This window comes from Aythya ferina, assembly GCF_964211825.1.
Source record: "Aythya ferina genome assembly, chromosome: 2".
NCBI lineage: Eukaryota > Metazoa > Chordata > Aves > Anseriformes > Anatidae > Aythya > Aythya ferina.
The window spans coordinates 29,664,844-29,678,010 of record NC_140297.1 but is presented as its reverse complement, the minus strand read 5'-3'; the positions used below and the strand labels follow the sequence as shown (position 1 = coordinate 29,678,010).

Here is a 13,167-nt window from a genome sequence, read left to right as displayed (position 1 = left end):
ACCAGTCAGCAACATTACATTTGGTTGCCTAGGGAACATTTACAGGCTGCCAAGCTTTTGAGGGATTTTAGTTTGTTTACTTTATATTTATTTGCTGCCTAACCACCCCTCTTGGAAGTTTTGTGGAATTCAGGAATAGTCAGGCATTCTTTCAAAAGATGCTCCTAAGGTCACGTATGTGAGCTAGTGAGGCAAAGAAGCACAGAAGAAGCACAATGAATGTTCATTCATTGGATAAATTGCCTTGAAATAACACCTTTTCAACTGTGAGCTGTAAATGTTGTAAACATCAGTGCTACAACTCATGTGGCGACTCTTAAAAATGCAAATGTTATGTGTTTTTACCAGATATTGATTTTTGTTAATTATTCTTGGGAGAAGTCACAATGGGTTTCACTGTTATGAGATGTCTGGGGAAACAAAATATTCTGCCCATAGTTTTCTCAGTAGTCCAGAATCATGGAAAGCAATGCTCATATTAAACTGTTGCAAGAATAGGTACAAATGCTAAATATGTGATCACATATATTCCCAGTTCTTCTAAGTCAAACTACAGCAGTTCATTGCATTTGAGAAACTGAAATGTAATCCGTTTGTGACCATTCTGTCAAAATAGCAATGAAACACATTGTGAAAGTTTTGAGAAGTTTAAAGCCCAAAGTATTGCAAGGATTATGAGACTCAATGTATTTTACTTGGACGTAATCATGTTTATGCAGATGGGCTATGGATAATTGGGATTTTGAAGTAATATGAATTCTAGATTTACTCTGTGTTTGCAAATTATGCTTCTACTGTAGCAGTTCTCAGCAGTGTTCCTCAGTTTCCTCAACCATGTGTAGAACAAGCATAATCACTGTGAATTTCTCCCATAGACTTAATCTTTTTATTTTACTCCACTAGTGAAAGCCTAGGCTCATTCAACAAAAGCAAATACTATTGTCAAGGTTTACACCTGCGTAGCAGAAAAACATAATTCAGCTCTTCGTGTTCCTATGCCAAGATTTTTCTGCTGTAATAAGTGAGCGATGATTTCTGTTTCTTTAACAGACTTTAACATCTGTTGTGAAAAGTATTTCTAAACTAAGTAGCAGAACAAGCTATGCCTGATGATTGACCACCAGCAAGATGGACTTAATTACTTTTACTGAATCAAAAGGAAACAATACTATGTAATTGAAAATTAAGAACAAAGGATGCTAATGCTCCAATTCTCTATTGTGTGTGTGCCTTTATAAATCTAGATTTCACAACATGATTAAAGACAACCTAAAATATGAGAGAGTATAGCTTGTTATACAAGCACACTTTGTCTGTACTTGAACTAAATGGCAGCCTTTGATTCTGTTTAATGACAAATCACTTTTAACCAAGAACAAAGAAGTCTAACCACTTGGACATTGGTGAATTGTTTTAGGAGCTCCTGTCAAAGAACAAAAAATAAATAAACAGAATAGCTACAGTCTCTTGCAATGTGCTTTCTATGTGCTTATCAACTGTTGCATTTTTAAAAGTCACTTCAGGTACAGCAGATAAACAATCCTTTTCAGACTCCTGACAAATAACAAGGAATTTTGCATAAAATTTATTTGTGAACCAGCAGATGGAATCAATGCTGAATGCTTAGTTAGTCTTCACAAACCAGTGAAACCTGACAAATCAAGATTTTCACTGCCATGAAAACTGTGTTGTTTCAGGATTACTTCCCCTTATACAATTCAAGTTTGGAGATATTTGATTTAGAATCAAATAGTTGAAACTTGGAAGCTATGGGAGAAGTGGTCATTCTAGTAGACTTTTGGACAATTGAGAATGGCAGAGATGGATCTCAAGGTGACTCTAAACTTCCATAACTTTGTTGATAGGTTAAGTAACCATTCCTGACTGCTGTGAATGATTGCTGCCATATGTTAAAAATTAATAAATATATAAATCTGCAGCATTAGCTCAGATGGCGTATTGTAGTAGGAAGAGGATATGAGGAGTTTTTCCAAAGCAGCCATGCTTTAGAACTGGCTGAGCATCAGTCTGCCAGTGGGAAGTGGTGAGCAACTGCCTTTGCATCTATTTATTTATTTTTATTTCCCTCACCACCTTATCTTGACCTACACATTTTTCTCACTTTTGCTATTCCAATTCAATCCCTCATCCCACTGCAGGGGGGAGAGAGAATGACTGGGTGGGGGCAAAGCTGCCAGCCTGGGTCTACCCACCACACACATGAACTACAAATCGCTGTGCAGAGGGCCAAGGGTAGAATGTTAAATGGTACCAAACAGGAAATATGTGATTTTTGGACACTGGACAGTAGAAGGGTCAGCGTTAAACATCAGCAATATGTCAGGAGAGTTGCTTCTTAATTTTCTTCTCCAAAAGAACCATTAATCTTTAATGAAACTAGCCTCATTGTTTTGAAAAATTACTGAAATAGGAGGTACTTTGAAGTCTTTCCAAATGCATATACTGAATTGTGAGAGGGAAAAATTAATGCATAGTGTCTGATAGAATAAATATTGCATAATATATCAAGATGCCTACAGAAATCTAGGAAGGTGTCTCAAACATTTATAATCATTTTGCTGTGCAGACATCTTAAGATGCTATACAAAGCACTTTTATTATATCAACCTTTAATATTTTCCCTCTGTCAGACCTCCAGCCATGCAGATTTTTCTCTGCCTTGTGAATCTTTGAAGCTGGACTACTGAGTGAAGTAAATCCAAGCTTCTTTTTCTTTCACATTTTCCAATGCCAAAAAGAATTTGTCAGAAAAGTACAAAAGTGTTCTGATTTTATTCTGCTCAAGTCTGCTACTTTCATTTCAGTCTTCCCTGTGACTGATATATGGCAGAAAAGCAGAGACAGTTCTAACATAGTCTATTAAAAGAAATACTGAATAAAACCAGAGATTTCTTTCTATAGGATACTTCAAAGAATTAACACCACTGCTTTCTTATGGAGAACACAGTTTATAGAAGATCAGGATGCCACCTTCCCTGAACACATTTGAGTAAATTCTTTTAAGCAGGTTGACTTCAGGTCAACATTGTGAGCAGCACCACTGGAGAAATGGAAAAGAAAACCACTAAATCAAAGGGCTGTATTCTTTTTTTTTTTTTTTTTTTTTTTTTGTGTGTGTCTATAAGTTCAACATCTAATCTAAGCTAGTTACATCATCTCTCTTTATTGTCAGTAGAAAAGAATATCACTTTCTAGAGATTCTTTAAATGTATCTATTTAAGACCACTGTAGGATGGAGCCTAACACCATCTTTCCAGTTGTAGAGAAAACTGTCACTACTCTCCACTGACTAGAGATGAAACTGGCCTTCTAAAAATTTGATATTTTTGTATATATTAAAAAAAAATGAATTATACTCAAAATTTGCACAGCTTCTGTGCAAATTTTCAAGGCCAAATATGCCCTTGAATTTTCAGGGCTTGTATCATAACATAATCTGCCAGTCATTCAACATGAAGTTCTTTGCCAAGTTTCTAAAGAAAACAAATCTACTGTAGATTTACAAGCAGACCATTTCAAAGTTTAGACAGTGTAAACTAGGGATGATTTGCATTATACATTAATGCTTCATTTTGCTTACAAATTGGCAAAGGCCATAGACAGCAAGTTCTTGTGTAAGAGTTCCTGTTTATAAACTGAAAATTCATTTTTCAAGAGTTTTCCCCATATCACATATTAAACACCCTGCTCCAATGGGTACATGGCGCCTAGAAAGCAAGAAGCACATCCTGGTAAAGATCTCCATCTTGGTTATAACACAAAGGACATTTTCACAGTTCTGCTAAGTTTTGCCATCCTTTTTGTTCATTTGTTCTACTCACTTGTTTCTCACAACATTTATCTTACACTGTAATTCTTAAATACTATTGTCACAATGCATGTATATTTTGTACAGCTGGATGCCCAGCAAGGTAAACGCATTGGGTTCTCCTGATGTAGGGCTCAGGACTCAAAAGGTAGCCTTCAACTGAACAGACTCCAGATTAGTATCACTGTTATACTTCCTTAACTTTTTTAAAGAAAGGGAACCTTGCATTTGCTATAGGCAATTACAGGAGCAACGCAGTTCCCTGGCACCACTTCTCAAACATTCAAACAGCTTTTATTTATCTTTTACTAAGTACCGATTTCCTGCTGCATTCTCAGATCACCTGTTCTGGTGGATATGTAACAGGGGAAGCAAAAAGATTCTTATGTTTGATAAAAGTACTGTATATTTATTGTGCTAGAAAAAGGATAAACAGCTATATGCCAACAAAGATTCCCTGGCCTCCTCTTCATTCTTGAGAATTCTCAGTAGCCAGGTCAGAATCCCATAAGGATCTTCCAGGATCTTCTATTTTACCCTCTTACTTGCCCTTGGCTACCTGTCTAAAATGATTTCTTTCTCTGTCTTCCACTTGGCAAGCTAAAAATTATTTGTGTTTTTTGTTTATTTTTTGTGGGAAGTGCTAAGTGTTTTTAATGATCAAGTCACCACTATGTACAGACAAATCAACTAAGGCATTTCAAACTTATCCTTCCAGGTTGTCTTCCATATGTGGAAAGTAGAAATAAATAGAAATGCGAATACTAGCTTGTTTAGTTAAAATACTGTAAGATACAATGTTTTGTTGTTGATGTTTATTAAGTTTACAACTATTAGTAGCCAATGGTAATGTACATTTCTTAGCATGTATTTAAACCCATGGTTATTGGAATGGATAGGACTGGAAAGCAAAATGAGAAAAAGAACAGGAAAATACCTAGCTCCAAAAATGTGAAATCCAACAACAGTCTGGCTGCAGAACCACATTTAGAATCACATGCTTTCAAGGGACTCATTCTGGAATCATATATTTATTTTTTCTCATGTTTTTCTTTCTTCTGCAGAATCAATGGCATTGTTTCTGCTTCCCGGGGTTGTTTCCAGGCATACAAACTTCCCTGGATAGTACTGTAGGTCTCCAGTTTTGTTTCCAAAACATAGTAACTCTGACTACTATCACTGCTGCTCCTCCTCTGATTCTACACAGAAGGCCTATCAATTTGAGAACATTTTGAGCTGCAGGTTACAGTAAAGTAGGGCAAAGTTTCCTAATGAGATGCCAGAATTAGCAGAAAGCTCTTCTGTATGCAAAAGAGACAGCACAAGCTGAGCTACTTTCATAAGTCTGCCCCTCTTTCAGCTTAGCAGCATTACATGTATGCGTAGTCTGTTCCAGTCTGAGAAGCCTCTGTGCTGCCACCTGCAAGATGACATTTAAGTAGAGGGTTCATTCAAAGACTCCAGGTAGTCATTTGTGTGTGCATTTACCTCTATTCTCCCACAGAATATCTCTGCCACTATTTTCTACAGGAGTATTAGGTGATAAGCCTTAACCTTTATACATATTTTACCTCTGTTTCATGTACATTTGATCAAGATAGTCACTTCATTTGAAACTTCATTCAATCTGTTCCTTCTCCAACAAAAATGAGTAATTTCAGGACCTAATTCCTGCACTAACCCTTCTTGGTGGTAGCATGCCATAAGTCTGAAAGAAGCAGGGAGTGGAGATTTCTGGGGCAGTTTACCATACCATGGAAATTTATATGAAAAAGCTTGGCTCCCCAGCTTTGTCCATCCCTAACAATAGCTCGTTCCATGGAGTTGGACCAATAAGACAGAAAATGCAGGTTCACTGGTCCCCATATCAGTGCAGATTACATGCTCCCATATAATATATAGAGACAGGTATCATGCTATGCCCAAAATGTTGGCTTGGTTCTTGGACATGGCCTTTTTCTGAAATTCTCTGACCATTGTCTAAATTCCAATTGACTCCTAAATAGATAATAACAAATTTAGTTTCTCCCCCCCCGCCGCCCTTTTTTTTTTTTTTCTTTCCTTTAACCATGCCTCCATTCAACTAGCTAAGATTTTAAAAACTTCTTATTTCCATAATCTGACTGTACTGTTAGGAAAAGTGTGATGAGGTCCAAGAAGAAGCCTTCAAAGAGCAAGTGGAGATGGGGGTGGCAGATAGAAATTCATAGAAATCAACATGTATTTGAAGCATTTGTCCTATCACTACATTCACAGGTACTGTGCACAGGTATTTTCCCTACCCACTACTTTATAGAAGAAACACATTTCACAAAGACTTCGATTTTGCATTAAAACATTCTAATCCATGAGGACAATCTACGTGACTGAAAGTATGAGAGAAAGAGTACGAGAGGCAAGACTGTCAACTTAGTCCTGCTAGTACACAAGGAACATCCATCTCTCTCTTTCCCACTGGCAACACTATGGATAGTCTAAAACTGCCACAGGCAATAAACGTGCTGCACACTGTGTCACTCACTACATGCTAGAAAAATCAGAGCTAAAATGATGAAAATAAATCAGTTTTGCAAGCTTGGTATATCAAAATATTTTCCTTCCAGAAAACACGGTTTAATGGCATAGCTTTGGAAAAACTGCAACACCAAGGTCTAGATTAAAAAACAACCTACCAGACTGCAACCATGCATAGTCTACCAGAAGTATTGATCAGAAATAAACAGAGCAACTCAGGAGCTTCTCATGTTCAAGATTATAGCTTCAGATTTAGCATGATTTTGTTTTTCAAACTAAAATAGTCATCCTAAAGAATTCCTGAAATAATCCATTTAAAGACAGAGAAGCACATTCACAGCTGTCATGGCAACCCCATCAAGGCAATGCAGATATTGTCACTGCTTTTACTGAAGTGTTTCATTTTCCTTCAGATCTAAGAAATATCTAGTAAATGCTTTTTACGACATCTCACCAATAACAGACTCCTGTCAACAACGTATGGTATGAAGCCTCAGAAGCAGGTCATTTCAGATCCTTCTGTAGATCTCTAAAGAAACAGTTTTCTGCCTTACTTAGAGGACATGGCATCAAGTTAAAAAAAAAATAAAAATAAATAAGATCACCAGTTCAGTTCATAGTTACAAATGATAGTTAGTTGTGCATACTGGGTCCACTGTATGCACATGCTATGTTGTATGTATGTATGTATGTATGTAGGTATGCTATGCTATGCTGTATCCATACAGCATAGTGCTGGTCTTTACCAAAAGGCATTCATCTCTTCTTCTGATGAACATCCAAAACTTGTACATTTGAAAGTACGCACACCAGTCACCCAGTAGCTTTACTCAGAGCACTGAGTGGTCATGGAACACCCCATGGCCAGGGTCCCCTAATGCTTTGTACCTCCTTCTACAGAGTTCAGGGGGCAAGCACATGCATGTAATGATAATATTCTCAGAATGAATTTCTGATCCACTTCATGTTAAAAAGCACATTTTTGGAGAGGGAGAGAGTGTGCCTAAATTTGACAGATAAAGCTTAGTAACACAACATAAATCAGCAGTTCAGATGAAGAAAGATCTGCCATGGAGCATACAGACTTTTAGTCTTATAAATTTCACCTGTCCTTCAGACTTCCACAGTCTTTAAAAAGCACCTGCTTATCAGCATATATTCTGTACCACACTGCAAGAGCTCTGATACAGCACAATAAAGATAATTTTGTTATAAGAACTATTCACTATGAATTCACACACAAGATATAATCTGCAGAAACAGTTTGCAAATGAGATGCTTACTAAATGTGATTATTTATTTTTAGTCTTCCCTGTAAGACTTGCTATAGCTAAAAGCATCTCTGTCACTTATTTCTGAGAGATCGAAAGGTGAGCAGGAAATCCTTCCTCATTTTTCAGAGTGGCTCTCACATGCATATACTGCACTTACCCCATTTGAGAAATATGTTGTCAATGTGAAAATTTCACAAGCATAACAGTTCATGTGAACAACACCCAGTTCTGCGTATCGGAAAGGGAAATGCTTCTCTATGTTATGGAAAGATTCAAATATTAGGTCAAAGCCAAAAAGAATATGAACTTTTGTTTCCTTTTCATCTGCTATCATCAAATAACATATGTAAAATTTAAGAGAAACACAGAAAAACCCATAAATGCACATTTGGTGTTAAACATTTATATCTAAAGGTTTAATGATAAATATTTTAAAGCAATGCAAAGTTAGACACATTATTTTCAATGTCTTTCTACATTTCATGGGCAAAAATGAATGCCACACTTTTCACAGGTCTGCTTATGCTAGCTGTCATTCATCTGCAAGTTATGTTCTCTCCTACAACCCATGATCACTATTATGCAAAGTTAAAATAGACTGCTATTCAGGTACAATACTTTAACACAAGCACTTATGTGTATAGACATCAGTACACACCCATACCAGTATGTCTGTACATGCGTACTCTGGTACAAAGCAGTCAATTAACTGAAGAATTTTGGAAATTGTACATAAAGCAAAAATATAAGATTAGCACATTAAAAATCTATTTCTGCTCATTCATTGCTCACCTGGTTATATTTTCAGTAAATATCGCCCATTCCCAATAACACAAGTTCAAAAGAAACAGAAAACTCCAGTAACTTCAAGTGAGTTTTCTGTTCAGTAAGGCCCTAATTGTTCCAAATCACTAAACTGATGTTAATGCAATTAATAATAATAATAATTTTGCATGCAGTATTTTTCTCTATGTCAAGGCAGGAAACAAATTGACGCCTTTTCATTTCTGCATCTTTCCCCACATGAGAATAAGATTCTGCATTGCAAGAATGAGTGATGGCTGAATAATATTACCCAAAATCCAGATGCTGTGTGAATAGAAACAGAATACTAATTACTGAAACATCACAGCATTTAGTTATTTACAGACCCCATTCAGACAACACCATTAGTAAGAGAGCACATGCCATAATGCCCTTCTTGAATAGCCCTTCAAAGTGCTTGAGAAACCAAATTTACAATCCTGGACCACCATCCAGAGAAGGGTCATGCATATGGGGAGAGAAGTAAAATACAGCTGACACACACACACACACACTTGAAGGCATAAAGGATGTCTAATCATTTTCCAAATAAAAGGAGTGTTGAAATGTTTTTTTCTGTAACACCCACATTCACTGTGAGAGCCCTTTTCATAGAAGATCTATTACCTTTGAAGACGCAGCATTTTTGAAACGCGTTGCTATTCTTTTTAAGAGATCACTTGAAGAAAAAGAAAACTGCTTATCACCAGCTGGCATAACCAATTCATTGTATGTGTTTTTCTGGCAGTAAAAATTACAAGACAAAATTCATTTAAAAGTATCTCTTTTCCTTTTGACCCAATTAGTTAATCTTTTCAGTGTAGTCCTGTCTGCAGTCAACTAATGGAGTATTCTTTGTAAATAATTTAGCCTGCTCAGAAGAGAATACATTTAATCCTGTTTTCACAGGCAAATAAAGAATCAGGCAGCAGGGACTTAAAATCAGTGATCTCCAAAAGCTTCTTTTTTTCTATTCTTGGTCCAAAACCTTTCCCTCTCATTGCTTCATTTTCAAAGCAGGAGGAAAGACGGAGGCTCCAAGGCATGCACAGCCCTTACAAAACCCCGGCATGGAGCAGCACAGGTCAGCTCCCACCCTGACTGCATTGGTCAGAGCAGCCCACGCCATGCTCTACCATCTCTGATCCTTCCCTCTCCATCTCCCATGCTTCTCTGCCTTTTCTCCAGTCTCCTCCTGTACACACATAAACTTGCCCACACAAGCCAATAGCCCAAGGCCACTATCCAAATGGTAATTTGGGATCCCAAACAAACTCACAACTCTGCTTTAGCTTCAGAGCTGCTACTTTTCTTTACTCTGAGGCCAAGAGAAGGTGCCTGTACCATTCACTGCTTCAGTGACACTTGGCCAAGCACCAACAGGATTTCAGCTTCTCCAAAAATGCCTGTACCTGTCTAATTATTTATTCTTATTTGCCAAGTTGTACACAGCTGCACATGTGCTCTTTGCTTCACAGTGAGCAAAGATCCCAGCCAGCCAATCACACTGTGTAGCTCTCCTGTTCTGACAAGTTCCTGGGCAGACCTTATAAACAGTATGAACAGTACTATAAACAGTAGTGGTGGTAATACTGAAACAAAACCTGTGGGGTTCTGTGGAGCTGGGGGTCAGCCTTCTCTTGCAGATAACTAGCAATAGGACAAGAGGGAATGGCCTCAAGTTGCACCAGGGGAGTTTCAAGTTGGAAATGAGGAGACATTTCTTCTCAGAAAGAGCGGTCAGGCATTGAAATGGGTTGCCCAGGGAGGTGGTGGAATCACCATCCCTGGGGGTGTTTAAGGGAAGGTTGGACCTGGCGCTTAGGGACATAGTTTAGTGAGTGATATTGGTAGTAGGGGGATGGTCGGACCAGATGATCTTTAAGGGCTTTTCCAACCTTAGTGATTCTATAAACAAGAACTGTAGGGACATTTTCTAAGAGTGGTGCTCTGCTCTACAACTACCTAGCCCATGATCCAGACACTGGATATTTTACTTGGTTCCCCCTCTCACAATTCATTCCCTTTCTCAGTTGCATGTTTGTAGACACTGTACTTCAACATTTACTGTTACCCTGGGCCTGGGTACACTTCAATGTGGTATATGAAAAAAAAAAAAATAGTAAAGGTGACTTTTTCTTTTCTTTTTCAATTTATGTCAATACCTTTCTAAAATTTTTTTGATATCTTGTCAGACCGTGACCTAACTTTCATATCCTGGTTAATATTCAAATTAGCAATGCAGTCTCATAGGCAATACACACCATCAGACTGGGTGTGGAGCGTTTACTATTTTCAGGGCAGAAATACTGTTGAGACATTATTCACCCAATAATTTCTCTCATTCTTATTTGCTGAGATGCCTCCCTGCAGTGTCCGTTTGTGTCCTTGAATTCAAATATCTGCTTGAGATGCAAGTTCAGTTTCATGTCTGCACCCTCACACACAGTGCTCGTGTGATTCCCTTATGTTCTACATAATTATTGGTCAATGTGGCTGTCAGGCATGGATAAAATTTGATGATTTAATATTGCATTGGTTTAACATATGCATGACACCTAGAACAATGCTAGTAACATTGCTGTCAAAACAAAAGCAGAATGTTTTACCTCTGCACATTTTCCCAGTTCCTCTGCTCTCCAGCAGATAACAATTTCTAAATTGGAGACAATGCAGAGTTTAAAGGCTAAGTCTTTGTCTTTCCAGTCATTATATGCATTCCTGAAATAAATGTAAAATTATAGGTTCTATTAAGAACAACAACAACAACAAAATGCCATTCTATACTATTGTTTCTGAGGGAAATATGAAGTTACATAAATTAAACAGTAGACACAAAGCTTTGCTGTGAGGCTACTGAGTCAGAAACAGAAATGCAGATAATTAATGAGAATATCTGTCTTTGCATATTCACTTCCCTCTCTAGTAGAAGCCATTAATCTTTAACCACGCATGAAAAGGGTGCACAAGTCAGCACACAAAGAGGGTGTATTAAGGACACTAAATGAATGAAAGGCACCTCATGTGTCAGCACAAACAACCCGTCTTATACTTCTTATCTCTTCAGGCCACTTCTTCACAGTCCTCTTTCTGCTCCTGTTGCAGGGGCAACCAGGAGTTCTGGGACAGAGGAACGAGCAGAATCCCAGCCTGTATTCCAAAACATTTCAAAGTTTCCAAAGTATGTATTAAGAATTCTTTGGTTTTGATGAACCTATAAAACACTTTTCTAGATAGATACGCTTGGATGTCATGAAGGGCATAGGAGAATCATAATTAAGAAATGAGTCTTGTTAAGGCAATTGTCTTGCTCCTGGCAGCAAGTTCTTACAGCTTTTTCTTTCACACATTCAGTGTTTATAGTGAGGAGGAGACGCATCTATACTTTGTAGCTAAACTAAGTATTTTAACAAGACTAATTCTGATTGTAAAAATAAATAGTAGGATAAAGGAATGATAATATCCAAGTATTCTTCTTCTCATCTCTTCCAAGATCTTCAAACACTTCAAAAACACAACTGGGTCAGTTACAACTCAAAACATGCTTTGTGAGGTAGGTTTCCAAGCAGCTTAGCAGAACAGCCCATGCATAGCTGGATATTTGAAATTCCTTAGCTCTTCTCATACCAGACAGTAATCATTTTGCCAGGTAAAATACTTTCAGTATATAAAATATAACCCAAGCCAAAACTTCTTTTGAGATCCATGTAACATGAGTTAAGATATATAAATTAACATAAGTTAAGTCTTTCTGCATAATTATGGCAGAAATTATCCCTCTATAAAAGGGCTAGGCTGCATTTCACATGATTGGGCCAGAACATCTCTCACAATTCTTTTAACTGAGAACTTTCCAGGACCCCCGCCTGGATTTTGAGGATCTCGATCTGCATGGTCATTCCAGGTTACAATCCGGAAGTTCTTCACTGTCAAATTAGTACCTTTCCTCAAGCTTCCAAAGCTGTGCAGCTTAATGACTGCATACATGGTCACTTGCTCCCCTGTTCTTTCTCAACCATCTTATGGACTACCACATGATTATTTGCAGGCACTGGTACCACATCATGTCTGCAAGAGAATGCTTTTAAATCCTGAAAAGTTTCATTTGGACATAAATTTTTCTAATGAATTTCTCTTCTCAGAAAGGAAGAACTGTGTCTTCTGCCTCTGACCTTGGGTGACACAACTCCAATGGCCACATTTCACACAGAGAAACTTTTGGACTACCTGGACTGACAGATTAGAAATTTAAGGTGCAAAGAATAGAGTTGACTGAAGATGTCTTGTCTTAATTGCTTTTCAGAAAAGTATAAGTTTCTGATATTTGTGATATGTTTTGTCTGAAATACTTCAAGAGGTTTTCATGGACTTGAAGGTTTGCATTAAGACATCATGGAAATCAGACTTTGGTTGGAGTTTTATGGTGAAAAGTTTTCGCAGGAAAAAGCTAGCCTTATATACCAATCATCCAAGGAAATATATACAGGAAACCTATAGAATATGTAGAGGGCAGTCCCTATATTTCCTGATTTCACTTCAATGTAACCTTTCAAACATGCTAATAAATATATCTGGAAATAATTTAAAATTAATAGTTTATAGTTTTTCTGAAAACAAGAAAGGCTAAAAGAACGCTAAAGAAATTAGTAAAGGAGCAGGGGTCGTACGTACACTAAATTGCACTTAAAATCTATTTACTTGGATGTATGTGAAAACAATAACTGCAAGCCATAAATACCTTGTCTC

The 13,167-nt window shown here is 37.4% G+C and overlaps 1 protein-coding gene across 2 annotated transcripts in view; it reads right to left on the bottom strand.

Annotated features, from left to right (window-relative positions):
* The window catches only part of LOC311431110 (uncharacterized protein), a 396,810-nt gene that overhangs the window by 279,512 nt on the left and 104,131 nt on the right, over positions 1–13,167 (bottom strand). Inside the window, exon 4 of one of the 2 annotated variants that reach the window (XM_084508335.1) lies at positions 11,031–11,142. The exons of the other annotated variant lie outside the window; for it this stretch is intronic. Within the exon in view, the coding sequence (XP_084364461.1) occupies positions 11,031–11,142 (112 nt within the window). The remainder of the gene's footprint in view (positions 1–11,030; positions 11,143–13,167) is intronic. 2 annotated transcript variants of the gene reach the window in all.